General features: G+C 36.3%; 1 protein-coding gene across 5 annotated transcripts in view; it reads right to left on the reverse strand.

Annotated features, from left to right (window-relative positions):
* CCSER1 (coiled-coil serine rich protein 1) overlaps positions 1 to 24,471 on the reverse strand; it is a 1,269,753-nt gene that overhangs the window by 1,083,654 nt on the left and 161,628 nt on the right. For all 5 annotated transcript variants that reach the window (XM_019926423.3, XM_019926422.3, XM_073805586.1 and 2 more), the window contains exon 3: positions 18,791 to 18,975. In XM_019926423.3, the coding sequence (XP_019781982.1) occupies positions 18,791 to 18,975 (185 nt within the window). The remainder of the gene's footprint in view (positions 1 to 18,790; positions 18,976 to 24,471) is intronic.

The following is a 24,471-nucleotide window of genomic DNA, read 5'->3' on the forward strand; positions in this document are numbered from 1 at the left end:
CTACTCTTCTTTGCGTTGCACAGGCTCCTCACTGCGGTGGCTTCTCTTGTTGTGGAGCACGGGCTCTAGGCACACAGGCTTCAGTAGTTGTGGCACATGGGCTCAGTAGTTGTGGCACACGGGCTCCAGAGCGCAGGCTCAGTAGTTGTAGCACATAGGCTTAGCTGCTCCGCGGCATGTGGGATCTTCCCGGACCAGGGCTCGAACCCGTGTCCCCTGCATTGGCAGGTGGATCCTTAACCACTGCGCCACGAGGGAAGCCCTAAAGGCCTTTTAAGAAATCTATTCCTATGTTTCTTAATGGCATTTCCAGATAGTAATTACTCAATACATTATGCTCAAGGAGGCACACGCAATTAATTAATATTAATTAACACAAAAGTAAATAAGTAGTCCATAATAGAAAATAATATCAGCCTTTTTGCTGAGATCAATAATAATCTTACAAAGATATGAATATATGTAACAGACATACAGTTATATTTATAATATAGTAATATATAACAATGATAAAATAATCTTTGGAAGATATAGTTAAGAGATCAAAGAGAACAATGTTAAGAAAATAAATATCCAAATATTAGGATAAGGCTGAGAGGATGGCTGTACATCTTTCCAGTGTCAAACTGACAGATTATTTAATTCTTGAGGAGATTGCCCTGCTTTTGATTTTATTATTGGCTATTAATTAAGAGTTCAGACTCTGTGAAGTTATGTGTTAACTTGTAGATTTGTATCCAATAGAGATACAAATGTTTTCAGTCCAGTAGCAAAGATCATCCCAAATTTTACGGTTTATTGTACTGGAAGACATTATGCAGTTTTATAATCAAACTAACAGTCTTATTCTAATACTTCTTTATTAAACTTCTTAATAACATGTTCCTCAAATACTCTGTGAACAAGCTTTTATTTTTATTGGTTCCCCTATTAATTACTTTAAATAAATCTTTGACATGTATCTAAGTCATATTTTCAACTTTTAAAAATTATCTTTTGGTCTTCCCTGGTGGCGCAGTGGTTGAGAGTCCGCCTGCTGATGCAGGGGACGCGGGTTTGTGCCCGGGTCCCCCACATGCCGCGGAGCGGCTGGGCCCGTGAGCCATGGCCGCTGAGCCTGCGCGTCCGGAGCCTGTGCTCCGCAATGGGAGAGGCCACGGCAGTGAGAGAGGCCCGCGTCCCGCAAAAAAAAAAAAAAAAAAAAAAAAAAATTATCTTTTTCAGCACGCAGACATAGAGAATGGATGTGAGGACACGGGGAGGGGGAAGGGTAAGCTGGGACGAAGTGAGAGAGTCGCATGGACTTATATACACTACAAAATGTAAAACAGATAGCTAGTGGGAAGCAGCCGCATAGCACAGTGAGGTCAGCTCGGTGCTTTGTGACCACCTAGAGGGGTGGGATAGGGAGGGTGGGAGGGAGATGCAAGAGGGAGGAGATATGGGGATATATGTATAGCCAATTCACTTTGTTATAAAGCAGAAACTAGCACACCACTGTGAAGCAATTATACTCCAATAAAGATGTTAAAAAAAATTATACTTTTACAGCAACTACTCTTATTTGAAGACACTACCTACTCTATGAAACCTTTTGTTATCACTCTCTTTTGTGCCACTACTCTACTAACCTGCTAATAGTGCCTTAAAAGCATGTATAACATAATTACACGTTTCTTTACTTCTCTGTTTTCTTTTGCTACATCCTAAGACCTCTAGCAGCCTAGACCCTTTTGAGGTTTTTACTGAATATCCAGGGCTTAACACAATCTACTACTTAAATGATAATTAATAAACATTAATTGAATAAATGAATGCAATAGTATGGATACGTAAATTTCTTTTTCTTTCTTTCTTTTTTTCTTTCTTTCTTTCTTTCCTTCAAAAGAGTAACTCAACCCAAAATAAAATTTAACATATATTTCAGTATAGGGTTTAACAGTAAACCATTCATGGTCAATTAGTTCCTCTTGAAATTATTAGGGGATAGGTAGATAACCTGAAATTCATAATACCAATGTAGAGTATAAAAGTATTCAGTAAAACATTTCCAGTCCCAGAGCTGGAAGCTCTAGTCAGACACATACAGTACTTGCTATAAGGGAGCCCTCTTGCACCCAGTTTATCACCCAGTGTTAGCCTATTCAAGACCAGATATTCATTACGGAAGAGATGACAGAGTTATAAAATCAGTACTAAGTAACATAGAAAAAAATAATTTGGGGAGGAATCAATGGACACTAAAACTTCTGGGTAAAAAATGGTGGAAAACAATATTTACATAGCTTCAGATATTTTTCCAGAGATTACTTATTAATTAACAAGGGGAATTATAACAACTTTACAGTGGTGTAACCTAGTAAACGCCATCTTTACCAAGGGATCAAGTGTAACATCACCAGTAATGATACAAACTGACATCATATACTTCCTGATGTGATCCACTAAGAACACAAATATCACACATGTAGTTTTTCTTCCAAAAATTGCATAAGCTGAACCTAATAGTGAAATACCAGAGAAATATGAATTGGAGAACATTCTACAAAATAACTGTCATGAGTGGTAATAGCATGTGCAATAAAGAATGGTGAGGAACTGTCCCAGATTAAGAGAGGCTAGAGATACCTGAGAGCTAAACATAACACATGACTCTGGATTGGAGCCTGGATTTTTTTAAAAAATGAAACAATTAGGAAAAACTGAATATGGATTTATGTTAAACAAGACAATGTGTCAAGGTTAAATTTCCTGATTTTGATACTTAATCTGTGATGTAAGGGAATATCCTTGTTCTTAGAAAATACACGCTGAAGTATTTAGCAATAAAGGGAAATGATGTGTAAAATAACTCTCACATGCTTCAGGAAAATAATATAAATGATGTATGTGTCTATGTGTTACAGAGAAGAGGAAAGAGAGGAAAAAATGTGGTAAAGCTTAATGACTGATGAAACTGTAAAGGATATAAGGCAGTTTTGGGTACAATTCTTCTAACTTTCCTATAAATAGGAAATTATTATAAAATAAAAGTAAAATGTATTTAGTAAAATTAAAGTGGCATGTTATAACCAAGGTGATGCTGGTGTGGTATAGTCCCAAGGTAAATCTGGTTACCTCTTTTTTTTTTAAAGTACGAGATTCACATGAGGGAATAGTAAAAGAAGCAATACCTAGGTTATCTGCTCTCTTGAATCTGATACCCAACGAAATTCTATTTTGAGTCATATTTTATTTTTATTTTTGAGAAGGTAGTTGAAGCTAAGGAGAGGTAGACAAAAAGGGGGTAGAAAGAAGAAAAGACAGAGGAAAACAGCTCATTCTACTCGTCTGAGTTCTACTTCCTACAAGTTCTGTTTTGTGGATACGGCAGTTTGTGGAAAGAGGTTATCTGAACAAAGATATGATAAAACCTTAAAAAGTAAAACAAAAACAAAAATTGTTTTACATTTCTTTAAATACGCAATGCCTAACCCAGTTTCCGCTCAAGATATATAGTCCACAACGTTCTTCACTAAAGAAATAATTTGGATTCATCTTACTTAAATCTTGGTGCTGCCTTGCCAATAATTAAAAGCTACTTGTAGTCCTCCTTTGGTATCTGCAGGGGATTGGTTCCAGGACCACCCCCCCTTGGACACCTAAATTCACAGATGCTCAAGTCCCTTATATAAAATAGCATAGTATTTGCATATAACCTACCCAGATCCTCCCGTATACTTTAAATCATCTCTAGATTATGTATAATATCTAATACAATGTAAATACTATATAAATAATGGCCAGTGCCAAGCAAATTCAAGTCTTGCTCTTTGGAATATTCTGGAATTTTTAAAAATATTTTCGATCCACAGTTGGTTGAATCTGGAACCTGTGAATATGAGGGTCACTGTATACCCTCTCATTTCTATTTTTCTGAGTTGTTAATAGGCTGCTTACTATTCAATACATTACTTAGACATGGAATAGTCATTCCAGAACCAGTAATTTCCTGCCTATTCTAGTTAGTGGTCCTTGTAAGGAATCTGTCTTTTTAGAATGTAAGAATTCAATGACCCTCACAGGAAACCTAGACTTTCTTTTTTTAATATCATATAACTCAGCTGCCACAAGTAAAGAGACCTCCTCTTCTTGGTCACCATCCCCTTCAAACAGTGTGGAACACTTACCCAGGGCACATAGCTAGCACTGGGTTCAACTGAAAATTCACTTTGCTTTCCCATTAAGGCCATATAATAGAATCATCTTTTGAATTTTTCTTCAATTTGGGCTGCTGCTTTACCCTTAGCAATTCTACTGCGGTTTTCTTAATGTGATCCTATTTCAGTGAAAAAAAAAAAAAAAGTACTTCTTAATGAAGCTTTTATCCACTGCTTTAGTAAAATACGTTTGCTTATTGAACCAGAATAATTTGCTTTTTTATGGCAAGATGATTCTTATTTCTAAATGAATATAGGAATTTTTAGCAAAGTCATAGTGTCAAAAATTAGAAAATCACTTTATGTTGTTTTAATAGAGCAAAAGCAATTTCTGTAAAAATCATGTGTATGGGTCAACAGTTCTGATTTCCTTAAAGTTACCTAATGGTCTACTTATAACAACAAGGAGAGACTCACGAAAAGCTCAAGATGTTAGCTTCTTTTATGTTCAACCCCACTGCGCTGAATCAAAAACTACAAAACAAAACTATATACTGAACAACAGTAGCTATCTTTGAACTTCTTTAGTCAACAGACCTTACAGGCTTCCAGCTGCATAATAGTAAGTTCCCTTCAAGGAACCATAGTATCACTTTATAAAACTTAATAGTGTTCCAACTCTCTTTTGTCCTGCAGGATTTCCTAGAGAGATGAATGCTATTGGAAAAGAGCACGCATTAATAGTTCCTTTCTCTTATTCTAAATGTAAGCCCAGCATCTCTGATTAGTTCTTTTTTCTCAGCTATAGCAGCTTCCAGTAGACTGCTGGGTCAGGTTAAATCTTTAGGATCAGTGTACCCTGGCACCCACTCGACTCAGTGATGGTTTCCGTATACTTTTATTATCATTATTATTAAAAAATAAAAGAGAGAGAATCACTGTGATTCATGAACCATAGCTAGGTGGCTGATCTTTTCAACTGAAATCGCTATTTGTATTAATGTATCCACATTTCTTTGGAACATAAATCTACTGAAGGCAACAGCATGCTGAGATATACTGTCTCATCCCAACCAGCACCTAATACATCATATGAACTATGTGACAGCTGGTTACTCCCCTCCTCATTAAAATTCATGTAGTTCAAATATTCAAGCTGAATATCCTACTGGTAGATGTATTCTTCCAACAGAATGAAGAAAGAAGAGAGACAAAAGCAAAAACTTGAGTGTGTCATAAAACTTTCTCTCACAAATGTTTAGGGATCTTCAGTTATCTCAGGACAGACTAGTACTACTAGTAAATACACTATAGTTCAAAATTTATTTTTAAAGTAAAATAAATAAGGTACTCTATAATTCACTATTTTCTTCAACTTTATTTTTTGTTTTTGAAGTCATTGCCTATTATTATTTTGGATAAAATTAACTTAAGATTTAACAGAAGATAGTTTTAAATAAGTAATTTATCAAGTTATTATGTGAATGTTCACATAAATGTTCACAATGTTTAAACTTTTTATTTAAGAAAACAGAGAATGCAAATTAAATTTCTTTGTAAAAAGCCAAGGCACCTGTCTTAGGGCAGATGCTTTTTTCCTAATTTCATAATCAGGAAATAACTAGGTCGAGTAAACTTTCTAATTAAAGGGTAACATAAACATGGTAACATATGCAAATCTTAAGTGTACTTCTCAAATAGTTTTTTCCTAAGCAATATAACTTGATTTTGAAAAATGTATGAGTTTCTGGAAAATACACAAATGAGAAATTAGGTAAATAGCAGATTACCCTTATAAAGCACTAACATATAAATAACTTGAATATTTTAAGGATTATTTTTGTTGTGGCTTAAAGGAGCCAACTTAACTTCTTGTCATGATGAGATATACTTTAAAGGTGAGTTTGGCTCTTAAAATGTTTTCCTTTCTAAATGGCTACTGGAAAAGGTAATATTATTTAATTTCAGTTTCTGGCTTTAATCCATGTTATTAATAAATATGTGTCATTTTCATCAATATAGCACTTTAAAATTTATAAAGCCTTTTCACATAAAATATAGTATTTGATCCTTACAACAACTCTATAAGGTAGGTAGTATTATTAGGAGAAAAAAATGAGACTGGAATTTGGTGTCCTCTTAACAACTGCTTGCTCCTTTTATCACACCATACTTGCTTATTTAAGAAATTAAAGTCATGCTTAACGGACACAAGAAGAACTCCTATTTTTAAAATTTGTCTATTTTGATCATGTTTCTGTGTTAGGAGAAATAGTTTGCCTTTGGTTCTTAAGCAATATGATTTTATTCCAGACAAGTTTTACAAAGAGAAAATAAAAAAGCATATTCTTATAAGATATTAAATATTAGAAGGCACTAAAGGCATTTGGGAAAAAAAGAAGTGTGAAAAAGCATGCAAATATTATAAAGTTGTTTAAGAATTTATTAATTTACTACATTTTTTATTAAATTATTACTTTTCTTATAATTTGGGGAACTAAAGGTACTTTATAGATTTTCTTCCCTTCTGAAATCATGCTGAAAACTGCACCCTCCCCTTTGAGCACACACCCTGCACACCACAAGTTCCTCTTGGTTCACAGCCAGCCTGAGGTACAATCCACAGGAAGTTCCAGAGGAGACAAACCAGAAACAGCAAGAGAGTAAGACAGAAGTGGGCTATGTGTGGTTCTCTGGTAGTTGCCAAGTGTCCCGGAAGGTCAAATATACACTGCTTGCACAATGCACACAACTTTTGCCACTATCTGTCTTTTGCTCAACTTAAGCTGCTGTCAATTTGAAAACAAAACAAAACCAAAAAAAGCATAATTGTGGGCGATAGTAGTGAGGGTAGACTTAATTACTGCAACATATTACACAGACTCTAATAGGGAGGTCCTAGTTTAAGTGATATATCAATAATTGCTACTTCTCCAATATGACTTTAGAAACAGAAGGGAAGGATTGAGAATCCCTGGAGTACCTTAAAAGGAGGCTGAAATACAAGTGTATAAAAACTGAAATAGGATAGTAACATAGATGGGGGGAAAAAGGGAGAGAAGCCATGAACTATGAGGGTGAAAGTCAATTCTCTGCATATTTTTCCAGTTCCACTCCAAAGTTTCAGTCCTTGGATTTTCAACTACTTTCCTTATGCAAATAGCTTTTTTTTCACGAGCTCTTATTCTATTGCCATAAATCTAATACATTGTGCTGTTCAGTGCATATTGGCTTTGTCAGATTTCTGATATATTAGAGATTCCTAGCCTTTCCATTTGGAATCCATATGTCATTTCACCTACATCTTAAGTTTTCAGATAGAACAGGTTTTAAAAAAAAAAGGAGGGTCAAGAACAAAATGCCTAGTAATAACTGTTTAGAGTATGAAAAAGCAGCATGCAAAGGAGTGTGAAAGGAGAAAAGGAGAAGAACCAAAGGAGAGTTAACCCTGCAAAAGGAGAAGTGATAAGTATATAGAGTCCTCAACAGTGTGAAATGCTGAAGAGAAGTCGAGAAAGATGAAGCATGGAAAAAAAAGAATATGAAAACTGGCAAAGTCACTAATGACTTTAGAAAAGCTCTCCATTGCGGTGGTTTCTGCCTACCAAGGCATATTTTTCAACATCTGGAGATATGTCCAGTTGTCACAACTTGAGGGTTCTACTGGCATTTTATGGGTAGGGGTCAGGGATGCCATTAAACACCCCACAGTGCACAAGACAGCCCTCTCCCACCTCCCAACAAAGAACTATCCAGGACAAAATGTCAATAGTGTCCATGTTGAGAAACTATACATTACAAGAGCTAATAAAACATGAAAGTGAGGACTGTGTGGGCAGTGAGGAAATGCATTTGGCAAGAGAAGGCTATTCTTTTAGAAAAGTTTGCCTTGTGGAAAAGAGGGACAGGGAGGAAAACTTCAGGAGCAAGCAGGATATAGAAAATGTTTAATTTTTGTTTATTTCTTTCAGGCTGGGAAACTTGGCAGTGTTGTAAACTGACAGCGGTGAAGAGATGGAGAAGAAACCAGAGAAGCAAACATAAGAGATGTACTGATGATGACTGTTCTTAAGGAGGTAAGGAGTTGAAATCAGGAAGACAAGTAGAAACAACTGCTTTGAAAGAATGCAGGGACACATATCTCTCTAAGATCAGAGGAAATGGGGGACTGATGGGGAAAAGACCAAGAGTGGGTGGCAAGAACGGGATAGTGGGAGGAGAGTGTTTAAAGCTTACACTTGGTGCCTGAGATAAGCAACTGGCCTGTGATCCATTTTCTCTGAGATAGAGTTACAGGGAGTTTGCTTCCTGGAAAGATCTCCTTGTAAACACAGTAATGACTGACCGAATTAGCAAACAAACAAACCATAAAACTAAATGGTTTTTACTATAGGGGAGTTTAAGTGAGCCTGCTTATGAAAAATAAAGCTGGAACTTAGAGATTTATGGGATATGACTCCCTGAAAAATGTCTGTGTATGCTATCTAACTATTGGAGTATAAAGTAGAGATGTTTCATGAAGTCAAAGGGGAAAACTTCTAGTTATAAGATAAATAAGTTCTGAGGATGTAGTGTACAGCATGGTGACTATAATTAAAAAGAAAAACAATGAGATGTTTCATATTGATTGGATCTTTCTGTGTCAATGAGGTGACTATATACATTTAACAATGCAAACTTTATCCAACAATCTGGGCCAGTGCCCACCACATGCAGAAAGGAGCTGGGAAACGGGACGGTATTCCAGATCTCTCCCTGCTTCACCTGCGCCTCTTGACAACTGATAAAAGCTCTGATTCATGTTGAGTTTCTCTGACAAAAGAAATTCTTTGTGTTTCTCACTGACACATACACTAATCACTGGGTAGTGCTGAAGACAACTGGCCAAGCATTAAAATCATAATTCTGTAAGGAAATTACAAACGCATACAATAAAGAGCCTAAGAGATGGAACCAAAAAAAGGTACTTGGGTTGTTTCCAGTTGAACGTAACAAGCTTAGAACGATAGAAGATCTAAACAAAGGAGGAATTTCAGACCAAACTTTTAACACTAGAGTGAAATGATCACTGAATTAAGTTATAGAAGTGATAAAATGACAGCTACTCTAAATTAGGAATGACTAAACAAAAACATCATCACATAGGAAAGGTGTGAAATGTACATGCATGATGCATTTTAAATCCCACTTCCTTATCCTGAATTGCAAATGTGATGGTTTGTGAGATTATTATAAATGTCTGTCTTGATTGTTAAATTATTTGAAAAATAATATTAATATATTAAACTATTTATATCTTTTCTATAAACTGACTGTAATGTAAAATATTAGACATAATTCTACTACAATAATATACTTCTTGACCTTGGAAGTCAAATTTTATTTGGCTTTTTCAATTTACTAAAATTAATTTAATATGTTGTATTTAAATTTCAAAATAATAGAATAACCCTAGGAAGAATAATTTTTTCTTTATTGTGTAACTAGAATAATTTAAAAACTTCAAATTCCAAAGACTATTCCCTCAGGAAAGATAGTTATTTTACTCAAGGTCAATTCTATGTTACAGACTGTGCAGTGTTCAGCTGGTCAGAGATTTGCCATGGATCCTGAATCAATAAATATTCTTTCTCACACTATGAAAGCTGTGTCAGCTCATGGGGTTACCTAAACAAGGCATAAAATAGTTTGCATCTTACAGAAAATTGAGATGAACTGAACCAATTAAAAATAAAACTGTCATCTTTGCATTCTAATCCCAAGAATAAAAGGTAAACAACCTTAATTTTCCAATTTCTTAATTTCAGAGGGGTATAAAATATCTAACAGGTATCCTAGATATAGTGTGGTTACAGAAAAAATCTTTAATTTTCTTCTACTATTGTCCATCTTAATTATTTCCTTGATAAATAATAATAAATAGAAATAGAATATGTACTGTTCTTAATGAAGCTTTTAATATATTCTAGCATTGCTATCATTACAATGTGATTGCTTATCGCTATGGCCTGAATGCTTGTATTCCCCCAAAATCCACATGTTGAAATTCTAATCCCCAAAGGTGATGATGTTAGAAGGGGGGGCCTTTGGGAGGTGCTTAGGTCATGAGGGTGGACCCCTCATGAATGGGATTAGTGCCTGCATAAAAAAAGCTCCAGAGAGATCCCTAACCCCTTCCACCACGTAGGACACAGCGAGAAGATGCTGGCTACAAATCAGGAACCATGCTGCCACCTTGATCTTGGACTTCCCATCCCCCAGAACTGTGAGAAATAAATTTCTGTCATTTATAAGCTATCCAGTCTGTGATATTTTGTTAAAGTAGCCTGAACAAACTAAGACATTTATAGTAAATTTTAATAATGTAATCACAGAAGGAAAAATTAGGTGCTATGGACATTTTCATGCGAACTGTATGAAGAGAAATGGTAATATCTAGGACACTGCACTTATTTACTTACAACTTTTCTTAAAGTCATTTAAGATGAAGTGAGTTAACTCTCTGAATAAGCTATTCATAGCATTCTGCACCAAACATACAAATTGTGACAGCTTCTAAACAAAAATGACTCATCCCAAAAGCTAGAATGAAAAAAAATGAATGGAATATTTTATCCAATTCTTCTTTTTTAAAGGCAATTCTGAATCTATAAGCTGATAAGAAATGGAGTTGGGGTAGATAAAATACACAGGGGATTTTTAAATATCACCTTATAGACATATTTGACTCAGAACTTACATTTTTTTAATGGGTTCCCCAATAATATCACAAACAATTGACTACTCTTGTCTTCTTTGTATGGCCAGTCCATAAGTATTGTATTGATATGATCCTGGAAACCATTCTGTAAGGTCAATTATCCTAAAATGAATGATGCTTCTACTAGAACAGTATCAAAGGTGGTATTGCCTTGATCAAGTACTTGGCATCAAAAACCAGTTTTATCAAACAATGCATCATAGAAACATCTGTACATATGTATAATAAGTTAAAATGTCAAAAATGTGCATAAGGACACCACACATAATGATTGTTCTAAATGCCTTAATTCATATCTATATGAACATACATCACAACCTAATCAGCAATTTTACCTTTAATTCACCCATATTTATTGTGCACCAGGCACTTTACTAAGTGCTATACGAAATGCTAATATATACAAGAGTTCTTCCATTTAAAAGACTGAATGAAATCTAATAAATGAAGCATATTCAAATAACTAAGTGGTGCGTGCCATACATATGATACAACTTAGAAGAACACTGATAGGAAAACTATCATTAGTAACTAGAAAAATCAGTAAAGGCATTATGGTTAGGGTTATTAATCTAAAATTAATATACTACTTATGAACAAATGTAATTGCATGTCTAATGAGTGATACTTGCGATTTTCCTTCTTAAAATACATAAGGATTAAGAAGAATGATTTGTATGCCCCCATTTTCTTAAATATATTAATGACTTCCTTTTCTCATTAAATGTCCTTGTAGCACACGATGATATTAGCTTTAATTCCATTCACAATGTTACATCAAAAGCTGTTGTAACCCTCAAAAGCCACTAACATTTTTACGTATTTGAAAGTCTTATTTAAGATTTCAGGATTCAGGGCTTCCCCGGTGGCGCAGTGGTTGAGAGTCCGCCTGTCGATGCAGGGGATATGGGTTCGTGCCCCAGTCCGGGAAGATCCCACATGCCGCGGAGCGGCTGGGCCCGTGAGCCATGGCCGCTGAGTCTGTGCGTCCAGAGCCTGTGCTCCGCAACCGGGGCGCCCACAACAGTAAGAGGCCCGCGTACCGCAAAAAAAAAAAAAAGATTTCAGGATTCAGAGGAGAAAATTCTTGAATCACATCTTATAATCATCATCTTTCACTTGCTCTTAATTTTGAGCTTGAACAACTTTCATGCCACAAAATGAAAGTGTGAAAGTGCATATACCAAACAAGCCCAGGAGAACTCTTTTGCCTAGTGGATGGTAGAGGTGGGATGTTTTGAAGGTGATTCTTTAAACATTAATTTTGTACTTTCTTCTTTCCTGCCGCAGTGCCTCCCAGAGTTCCTGCTCAGCACTAGCATCGTCCTCAATGTTAGAAATTAGCCAAAAACGCTAGGGAGTTATATGTATAATTAATAGTGTCAATTGAGCATGTGAGATAAAGTATATGTAAATCAGGGATACAGGAGTTCATGTGCCTTTTTTTTTTTTTTTTTTTTTTTTTTTTTGCGGTACGCGGGCCTCTCACTGCTGTGGCCTCTCCCGCTGCGGAGCACAGGCTCCGGACACGCAGGCTCAGCGGCCATGGCTCACGGGCCCAGCCGCTCCGCGGCATGTGGGATCCTCCCGGACCGGGGCACAAGCCCGCATCCCCTGCATCGGCAGGCGGACTCTCAACCACTTCGCCACCAGGGAAGGCCCATGTGCCCTTTTCTAATCCGTTTTTACTTTTGATATCAATGGTCACAATCCAAATCAAGCATGCCCCACCCATTCTGAATTTTAAGATGGTCAAAATGCTTAAATCTGGTGTATTGATAAGATTAGGTTAATACCTCCCAGTCTGGAACTCTAAAATTCTAAAGGGCTGTCTCTTTCATCTTTGCATCTTCAAAGTAGGTTCTAAATAAATATTTATTGAAAGAAATTGTGAATGAATTGATGAATGGACGAATGAATGAAGAAAACGCTAACACAGGAGAAAACAGTGGGCCCCAGAAGAGAAGTGGATGCATAGTTATGTGCTTGTCCATTTAGCACAGGGCTTAATCAGTCTTAATCAATTATTGTCAATAATATTTAAATTCTAGATTTCATATAATTTCAAAGAATTAACAACATGAGACGCTGCTGATATGCAAGTAACTGTTTTTTTTCTCAAATATAAATCTGGTCTGTTCTTCTAGCGAAGAAGTCCTACAGTTCATGTTTTTACTACGCTATTCACAGTTTCTACACAAAGGCAACAGGATGCCAAACCACAAATGAGAGGAATTAAGCTGTCAGAGTAAAAGTGGCCATAAGTAAATTGTCAGAATCGCTCAGCACAGATAGTTTCGGGGAACTCTGTGGATGCATTTGCTGAGTAAGCTAAAGCTAACACAGCTTTCCAAGCCAGCTTTTTAATGTAATAATAACAAGTATTTACAAATATAGTAATATTCCCAAACCGGGAGTCAAGTAAAGTTAATTTAGATATACATCTCAAGGCCTTTAAGTCAGGAAGAGAGCACGTCTCAAAGGAAAAAACTTGTGGTTAAAATGAATCCTTCAATGTCAAAGATGTTTTCCTCTTTCTGAAACACAATGACCAGCTCAGTGTGAGGCATCAAATCAAATGACTTTATGCCCATCAAATGCCTGAAGACAACAGGGAGGGAGGAGGTAAGCAGGAAATCTCAGTTAATTAAAAGAACTGAGATACAATAAACTATTAGGGAATATCATAGTCATTAGTGCCCATGATACATATCTGGGTCTACAACATCCAGACACATGCAAGAGACTATTCTCTGGCCCCTTTTGTGGCAAGTTTGGGCCTGGTGATTAGATTTGCTCAGCGGGAAATGAAGTGAGTCTCTCACAGGTAAAGCATTTGTTACTGGGGTACAGTCTCCAGAGATCTTTTACCACAGTGAAAGGCAGTGTTTTGCAACAGCTGCTGCTTCAACAGCCTGGATACAGAAGGAGGAGATAGTGAATGGAACTCCAGCACCTTCTGCAATGAACACATAGCCGGAGCGAGAAATAAATCTATATTATAAAGTCATTAAAATTTGGAGGTTGTTTGCTCTTATGTAGCCTGGCTCATCCTTCCTCATACACTCAGGCACTTTCCTTCCTCTAGTGATGCCAGGTGGTATATATTGTTTAACACATACAAATCTATCCTCAATTAATACTTTTTTTAGAGCAGGGTGATCTCATAAATATTTAGAGTTAGACTTCACTGTGTGAAGCTGCTGGAGAAACCAAGACAAATCCTTACATTTAATCACTTATACATCATAATCTGGAGGGAAAGTTCCTGGAAAGAAAGAGCCTACTTCTAGAAAAGTTGTTTTTAAATGTTTGGACCATCCTAAGGAAAGTATCAAGAAAGTTACTCAGAGGAAAATTAAGGGAAGTCTTTATTTAAAGCAGTTTAAAGATATATAATAAATTTGAATGCTCATCAAATTGTTACATATATATTGATCTCTTGTAATAAATTTAAGCAAAGTCCAATTTATTCTGAGCCACTGGTGTTCAAAGAGTTAATACATCCTGCCCTTTCCCTTTTATACTGAAATATCCCCAAAGTGTACAAAAACACTAGAATTGTGGTCTATCTCACCTATTAGAGAATATTTTTGGTCATTCACAGGAACCCTCTGCATCTTAATAAACAGAGCCATACACCATTGGTAGAATTAAATCCTCATGACCTATATGAAATACTCTAGTTCCTTCTAAGTATAAATATCTTCTTTTGTGACAAAGTTCCTTTTTGGATGAGCTGTCTCTCAGTAAAGACATTGATACCATTCATCAGCATATCAAGACATATTACCACATTTTAAATCCAGAATAAGTACTACATTTTGTTCATTTTTTGTATCCCTTACAGAGGGTTGTAGTCTAGACTTAGAGTAAGCATAGCTTGCCTTAAATGTGTTAACTTCATTATACAGAAATAATGCAAGAAAAATGAAAAATTAATTTTAAATCTATTACATTCCCCCCAAAGCATGTAGGATTTAAAGCTAGACAGTTGAGTATCCAAATCTAAATCCTATTTCTGCCACTTACTATCTGTGTTTTCGGGCAAGTTGCTTATCTTCTTAGTGCCTTATTTTACTCTTTTGCAAAACGTGATCAGTAAAAGAATCACTCGGTTCATAATATTGTGAGGACTGAATGTGATAATATATGAGAAGCATTAAGAGTAGTCCCTTGGCTCAAATAAGTATTAAAAATACATGTTACTACTATTGCTCTAAAAGAAAAGAATAACTGAACCATGGATGCATTCTTAAACACACATATTCACCTGAATTATTTTGGAAGAGGAATATAGAAAATGTGTGCATCTTCTCACACATAAAGCTATCATTTCCTAAACATATGTCACTTGCTTCACATATAGCTAAAATTACCTAAAAATCCTAGCATTTCTTCCTTATATTGCTAAGAGCTAAATAATACATTGTATGCATATTAAATTAACTATTACACTATAAATTAATTAAAGATCGAGATATTAGTTGCAAAGTCCTAAGGAAGAAAGTCATAAAGTAATTTCGATACATTTCGTGTGGAAATTCAAGGGTGTCAGTATTTATTTCAACAAGTTTTACCTGTGAATCCAGTGAACATGTACAATAGTTTAACCAAGTTTCCGTCTAATCTCCATAGCGTTTCCCCTACCATAGCAATGGTGTGATCATGCCATCTAGTGGACGATCTATATCACTGCAGGTATACTTTTTGAATAAAAAACCTCAAATAAATTAACAAAATCACATTTTTATATTTGACATTTAAAATTTTAAATCTTGAAAGTGTATCTGAGGAGAAGAATAATGATTTTGTGATGTTATGATGAGAATTATATAAACGTAGTATGAAAAACACGAGATATAAAAAGAATAAGTAAAAGGCCCAACTTTGGGCAAAAGTAATAAACAGGGCACACTTATTAATATAAGTACGTCTTTAAAAAGGAATAATAGAAATTTGGTGAAAATAGATGTTTCATAATAATTCATTAGCCATAACTTTTAATGTTGTATCAATTGGAAATCTATTTTAACATGTTCTTGTATTTAGACAAAAAAAATCAATTGCAACAATAATAATATAATATTTTCAATGCAAAGAACAGAAAGAAAGACGAAATATAATATAATGTAATATCTTTCTATATATGCAAATGTAAATACACAGTCATTTTTTAGCATAAAAGAAGCAACAAACCCATTATCGTTTGTTGTTCTGTAGATGATTTGTCCAAGATTAAAATCTGGCCAAGCCTGACCTAATGGCTAGAACCTCTAACTTCAAACACAATGGTTTTGCTATCACTCAGTGTTGCCTCAGTAACTTAAGGCTTCTTCTCATTGCAATTGTCAGAACTAGATGACCTAATGTTTTCATTTGAAACATAATTGTCTAAGATATATAGATATAAGTGATTTAGTTTCGAGCATTTTTCACATATAAGTACGTAGGTGGATAGATCCTTTTAAAGAAGCAGTGTTAAACACTAGAAAATCAAAGACACTGCTGATAAAGGACACGTGAGAAAGGGAGCAAATGGAATCCAGAAGGCAAGCCCACCCCAATATTTGTGAGGCCTGAGGCCTCAAGGACCTCCCGGGCTGCAGTCCACTCACATCTTTCCCCACCCTGGCTGTATCCTACACTGTGAGGGAGCTAATACAAGTTACCTCTAAGACACCCCAGCTCACAAGTGCAAGCTCAGACCCCACCCTCCTCTACACACCCCATTTCCACCCTCATCTGCAGGCCTCCACAATTTGAATCAGGAATCTGGAATCTCGGTCACCTGGAATGTGTTAAAGCTTTGCATGGGCATATCACCTTGACCCTCAAGGATTCTCACCCTATGTGAAGTGGGAACTGTAGAAAGATAGGAAGAATCGGATCCACTAAAGCAGCAGTCCCCAACCTTTTCGGCACCAGGACCAGTTTCATGGAAGACAATTTCTCCATGCACCGGGGTGCAGGGTGATGGTTCAGGTGGTAACGCAAGCGATGGGAAGCGGCTGTAAATACAGACGAAGCTTCGCTCGCTGGCCCGTCACTCACCTCCTGCTGTGTGGCCCAGTTCCTAACAGGCCACAGACTGGTACCGGTCCATGGCCCGGGGGTTGGGGACCCCTGCACTAAGGGGTCTAAGGGTGGTACTGGCATATGTGTGGTTGACAACAGGACATTTTTTAGGTGGCTAAAGATGGAGAAATGGTGTGAAATGATGTTGTCAGAGGTTGTCTTCATGATCAACATTTTTCTTAGACTGTATATCCCAGGGTCTTGCTCTAGGATGGAGAATGTCAAACCTTCCATGCAAGCAAGAAAGACAGGTTTTAAGGGTTGCTATCCTGGTGTGCTTCTATGTGTTGTGACCCATGAGCATCTCAGGTGAAGACTTAACCTCTCTGACTTGTGATATCGACCACGCAAACCAATTTTTCCTTCAAAAGAAAGTCTCTTCAATAAGTGATGCTGGGAAAACGAGACAGCTACATATAAAAGAATAAAATTAAAACATCCTCTAACACCATATACAAAAATAAACTCAAAATGGATTAAAGACCTAAATTTAACACCAGATACTGTAAAGCTCCTAGGGGAAAACACAGGCAGAATGCTCTTTGACATAAATCGCAGCAACATTTTTTTGGATCTGTCTCCTAGAACAATGGAAATAAAAGCAAAACTAAACAAATGGGACCTAATTAAACTTCAAAGCTTTTGCACAGCAAAGGAAACCATAAACAAAACAAAAAGACAACCTACGGACTGGGAGAAAATATTTGCATATGATAATATCGACAAGGGATTAATTTCCAAAATATACAAACAGCTCATACAGCTTAATATTAAAAAAAAAACCCAATCAAAAAATGGGCAGAAGACCTAAATAGGTATTTCTCCAAAGAAGATATACAGATGGCCAACAGGCACATGAAAAGATGCTCAATATTACTAATTACTAGAGAAATGCAAATCAAAACCACAATGAGGTATCACCTCACACCAGTCAGAATGGCCAGCATTAAAAAGTCTACAAATAACAAATGCTGGAGAGGGTATGGAGAAAAGGGAACCCTCCTACACTGTTAGTGGGAATGTAAGTCAGTGCAGCCACTATGGGAAACAGTATGGAGGTTCCTCAGAAAACTGAAAACGGAATTACCACATGATCCAGCCATCTGACTCCTGGGCATATATCCAGAGAAAACTCTAATTCAAAAAGATACATGCACCCCAATGTTCATAGCAGCACAGTTTAAAATAGCCAAGACATGGAAGCAGCCTAAATATACATCAACAGATGAGTGAATAGAAAAGATGTATATATCTACATATATATACACATACATATACATATATACACATGTATATATATACACACATACATTACACAAAATGGGATATTACTCAGCCATAAAAAAAGAATGAAATAATGCCATTTGCAGCAAAATGGATGGATCTACAGATTATCATATTAAGTGAAGCAAGTCAGATAGAGAAAAACAAATATCATATGGCATCACTTATATGTGGAATCTAAATAAATGATACAAATGAACTTATCTACAGGACAGAAATAGACTCACAGACATAGAAAACAAACTTATGGTTACCAAAGGGGATGGGGAGAAGATAAGTTAGGCATTTGGGATTAATGTGTACACACTACTATATCTAAATCAGATAAGCAACAAGGATCTACTGTACAGCACAGGGAACTATATTCAATATCTTGTAATAATCTATAATGGAAAAGAATCTGAGAGAGTATATTTACTGAATCACCTTGCTGCACACCTGAAACTAATGCTTCAATTTGCAAGGAGCATGAACTTGCCAGTAATATATGGGATTATTTTATTATATGCAGGTATATGTATATACTTACCATGCTGTTCATTTTTGAAGATGATGAACCTGCTCTTTGCTTTCTTAGACTATTAACTTCTTCTACAGTTCCATCTTTTGGTTTCAAAATCATCCTGCTACTCCCTGCAGTTCCTTCTGATGAGGATCGCAGTCGCCTCTCTATAAATCTTCCTTCACGGTAGGGACTGAGGCTACTGGCAAGAACTATTTAAAAAATAAATAAATAAAAATTAATATAAATGCTTAAATGTAGTTTTTATAAACGTTCCACTGAAAGTAAATGGAAAACTCTTAGTGTCATTCAACAAGTCTCAATCACAGGAAACTTTTTGAATTAGTAGTGGTACTTTACTTAACTATGTAATCACTTTGAAGCCTCTAAAACTTTCTAGTCATCCTTGGCTTCCTCATACCTCACATAAATCATATAAGCAAATCCTGTCCTCATTACCTTCAACTGTATACAGAATGTGATCACTTCTCACCACCTCCGGCACTAACTTCTGGCACAAAGTCCATCAGGGCTTGCCTTGGTTACTGCAATACTTCCTAATAGCCTCCTGCCCCTGCCTACTCCCACCTGCCTCTCCCCAACCAATACACAATCTATTTTCTACAAGGTAACCAGAATGATACACTTAAAACATAAGTGAGATTGATCACGATCGCTTCTCTAATCCTAAAGCTGATGTGTTTCCAGTGGGCTACCAGGTTCCACATGATATGACCCTACTCCGGACCCCCACACAGGGGGCTTCCCATTGCTCACCTCTTCATCTCTCTAACCTCATCTTCTACTGCCCACCAGCACCTTGTTCACTCTGCTTATGGCATATTGGACTTCTTGCTGTTTCTACAACATTGCAGGCATACTCCAGTCCCAGAATCTTTACCCAATACCCTTTGCACTGATATACTCCTCCCAAATAGCTGTATGACTTACTCCCTAATTTTTAATATGTTACTTTGAGTAATACCCCATTCACTGTACATAAAAATGGAAACTAAAAACAAAGAACTATGAGAAAGAGAAATTAAGAAACTCATCCTTAAGAGTCTCTTCCTCTAGAACCACCTCCAGTACAAAAATCTGTCAGTCAGAGAAAGAGAATCAGTAGGAGACCTATATTAAGAAGATTTATTGCAAGAAATTGGCTTATGCATTTGTGAGGCTGGCTAGGCTGCACCTCGAGGCATGCGGGATCTTAGTTTCCTGACCAGGGATCGAACCTGTGCCCCCTGCAGTGGAAGCACGGAGTCCTAACCACTGGACTGCCAGGGAATTCCCAAACACCTTTTCAAAAATTTGTGAAGATCCACCAGAGGGCAGACAGCAGAAGCAGGAAGAACTACAATCCTGCAGCCAGTGGAATGAAAACCACATTCACAGAAAGATAGACAAGATGAAAAGGCTATGTACCATAGGGCTATGTACCAGAAGAAGGAAAAGGATAAAACCAAAAAAACCACAACTAAATGAAGTGGAGATAGGCAACCTTCCAGAAAAAGAATTCAGAATAATGACAGTGAAGATGATCCAGGACCGCGGAAAAACAATGTACGTAAAGATCGAGAAGATGCAAGAAATGTTTAACAAAGACCTAGAAGAATTAAAGAACAAACAAACAGATGAACAATACAATAACTGAAATGATAAGTGACTTGGAAGACAGAATGGTGAAATTCACTGCTGTGGAACAGAATAAAGAAAAAAGAATAAAAAGAAATTAAGACAGCCTAAGAGACCCCTGGGACAACATTAAACAACATTCGCATTATAGGGGTCCCAGAAGGAGAAGAGAGAGAGAAAGGACCAGAGAAAATATTTGAACAGATTATAGTCGAAAACTTCCCTAACATGGGAAAGAAATAGCCACCCAAGTCCAGGAAGCGCAGAGAGTCCCATACAGGATAAACCCAGGAGAAACACGCCGAGACACATAGTAATAAAATTGGCAAAAATTAAAGAAAAATTATTGAATGCAGCAAGGGAAAAACAACAAATAATATAAGAGGGAACTCGCATAAGGTTAACAGCTGATTTCTCAGCAGAAACTCTACAAGCCAGAAGGGAGTGGCATGATATACTTAAAGTGATGAAAGGGAAGAACCTACAACCAAGATTACTCTACCCGGCAAGGATCGCATTCAGATTCGATGGAGAAATCAAGAGCTTTACAGACAAGCAAAAGCTAAGAGAATTCAGCACCACCAAACCAGCTCTACAACAAATGCTAAAGGAACTTCTCTGAGTGGGAAACACAAGAGAAGAAAAGGATCTACAAAAACAAACCCAAAACAATTAAGAAAATGGTCATAGGAACATATATATTGATAATTACCTTAAATGTAAATGGATTAAATGCTCCCACCAAAAGACACAGGATCGCTGAATGGATACAAAAACAAGACCCATATATATGCTGTCTGCAAAAGACCCACTTCAGACCTAGGGACACATACAGACTGAAAGTGAGACGATGGAAAAAGATATTCCATGTAAATGGAAATCAAAAGAAAGCTGGAGTAGCAATATTCATATCAGATAAAAGAAACTTTAAAATAAAGAATGTTACAAGAGACAAGGAAGGACACTACATAATAATCAAGGGATGAATCCAAGAAGAACATATAACGATTATAAATATATATGCACCCAACATAGGAGCACCTCAATACATAAGGCAACTGCTAACAGCTATAAAAGAGGAAATCAACAGTAACGCAATCACAGTGGGGGACTTTAACACCTCACTTACACCAATCATCCAAAATGAAAATAAATGAAAATAAATAAGGAAACAGAAGTTTTAAATGACACAATAGACCAGATAGATTTAATCGATATTTATAGGACATTCCATCCCAAAACAGCAGATTACACTTTCTTTTCAAGTGCACATGGAACATTCTCCAGGACAGATCACATCTTGGGTCACAAATCAAGCCTCAATAAATTTAAGACAATTGAAATCATATCAAGCATCTTTTCTGACCACAACACTATGAGATCAGAGATCAAATAGAGGGGAAAAAAACGTAAAAAACACAAACACATGGTGGCTAAACAATACGTTACTGAGTAACCAAGAGATTACTGAAGAAATCAAAGAGAAAATCAAAAAATACCTAAAGACAAATGACAATGAAAACACAACGATCCAAAACCTATGGGATGCAGCAAAAGCAGTTCTAAGAGGAAGTTTATAGCTATACAAGCCTACCTCAAAAAACAAGAAAAATCTCAAATATAAACCTTACCTTACACCTAAAGGAACTAGAGAAAGAAGAACAAACAAAACGCAAAGAGAGCAGAAGTAATGAAATCATAAAGATCAGAGCAGAAATAAATGAAATAGAAACAAAGAAAACAATAGCAAAGTTCAATAAAACTAAAACCTGGTTCTTTGAGAAGATAAACAGAATTGATAAACCATTAGCTAGACTCACCAAGAAAAGGAAGGAGAGGACTCAAATCAATAATATTAGAAATGAGAAAGGAGAAGTTACAATAGAAACCGTAGAAATACAAAGCCTCCTAACAGACTACTACAAGCAACTCTATGCCAATAAAGTGCACAACCTGGAAGAAATGGACAAATTCTTAGAAAGGTATAACTTTCCAAGACTGAACCAGGAAGAAACAGAAAATATGAACAGACCAATCACAAGTAGTGAAATTGAAACTGATTAAAAACCTTCCAACAAACAAAAGTCCAGGACCAGATGGCTTCACACGTGAATTCTATCAAACATTTAGAGAAGAGCTAACAACCATCCATCTCAAACTCTTCCAAAAAATTGCAGAGGAAGGAACATTCCAAAACTCATTCTATGAAGCCACCATCACCCTAATACCAAAACCAGACAAAGATACAATAAAAAAAAAAATTAGAGACCAATATCACTGATGAATATAGATGCAAAAATCCTCAACAAAATACTAGCAAACAGAATCCAACAACACATTAAAAGGATCATACACCATGATCAAGTGGGATTTATCCCAGGGATGCAAGGATTCTTCAATATATGCAAATCAATCAATGTGATACACCATATTAACAAACTGAATAAAAACCATATGATTATCTCAATCGATGCAGAAAAAGCTTTTGACAAAATTCAACACACATTTATGATAAAAACTCTCCAGAAAGTGGGCATAGAGGGAACCTACCTCAACATAATGAAGGCCATATATGACAAACCACAGCAAACAACATTCTCAATGGTGAAAAACTGAAAGCATTTCCTCTAAGATCAGGAACAAGAAAAGGATGTCCACTCTCACCACTATTATTCAACATAGTTTTGGAAATCCTAGCCATGGCAATCAGAGAAGAAAAAGAAATAAAAGGAATCCAAATTGGAAAAGAAGAAGTAAAACTGTCACTGTTTGCAGATGACATGACACTATACATAGAGAATCATAAAAATGCCAGCAGAAAACTACTAGAGCTAATCAATGATTTTGGTAAAGTTGCAGGATACAAAATTAATGCACAGAAATCTCTTCCATTCCTATAGACTAATGATGAAAAATCTGAAAGACAAATTAAGGAATCACTCCCATTTACCAGTGCAACAAAAAGAATAATATATCTAGGAATAAACCTACCTGGGGAGAAAAAAGACCTGTATGCAGAAAACTATAAGACACTGATGAAAGAAGTCAAAGATGATACCAACCGATGGAGAGATATACCATGTTCTTGCATTGGAAGAATCAATACTGTCAAAATGACTACACTACCCAAAGCAATCTACACATTCAATGCAATCCCTATCAAATTACCATTGGCATTTTTTACGGAACTATAACAAAAAATCTTAAAATTTGTATGGAGACAGAAAAGACCCTGAATAGCCAAAGCAGGCTTGAGGGAAAAAAACAGAGCTGGAGGAATCAGACTCCCTGACCTCGGACCATACTACAAAGCTACAGTGATCAAGACAATATGGTAGTGGCATAAAAACAGAAACATAGATCAATGGAACAAGATCGAAAGCCCAGAGATAAACCCATGCATCTATAGTCAAATAATCTATGACAAAGGAGGCAAGGATATACAATGGATAAAAGACAGTCTCTTCAATAAGTGGTGCTGGGAAAACTGGATAGCTACATGTAAAAGAATGAAATTAGAACACTCCCTAACACCATACATAAAAATAAACTCAAAATGGATTAGAGACCTAAATGTAAGACTCGATACTGTAAAACTCTTAGAGGAAAACATAGTAAGAACAGTCTTTGACATAAATCGCAGCAAGATCTTTTTTGATCCACCTCCTACAGTAATGGAAATAAAAACAAAAATAAACAAATGGGACCTAATGAAACTCCAAAGCTTTTGCACAGCAAAGGAAACCATAAACAAGACGAAAAGACAACCCTCAGAATGAGAGAAAATATTTGCAAATGAATCAATGGACAAAGGATTAATCTCCAAAACATATAAACAGCTCATGCAGCTCTATATTAAAGAAACAAACAACCCAATCAAAAAATGGGCAGAAGACCTAAATAGACATTTCTCCAAAGAAGACATACAGATGGCCAAGAAGCACATTGAAATGCTGCTCAACACCACTAATTATTAGAGAAATGCAAATCAAAATTACAATGAGGTGTCACCTCACACCAGTTAGAATGGGTATCATCAGAGAATCTACAAACAAGAAATGCTGGAGAGG

Source organism: Tursiops truncatus, chromosome 5 (assembly GCF_011762595.2).
Source record: "Tursiops truncatus isolate mTurTru1 chromosome 5, mTurTru1.mat.Y, whole genome shotgun sequence".
Classification (NCBI taxonomy): domain Eukaryota; kingdom Metazoa; phylum Chordata; class Mammalia; order Artiodactyla; family Delphinidae; genus Tursiops; species Tursiops truncatus.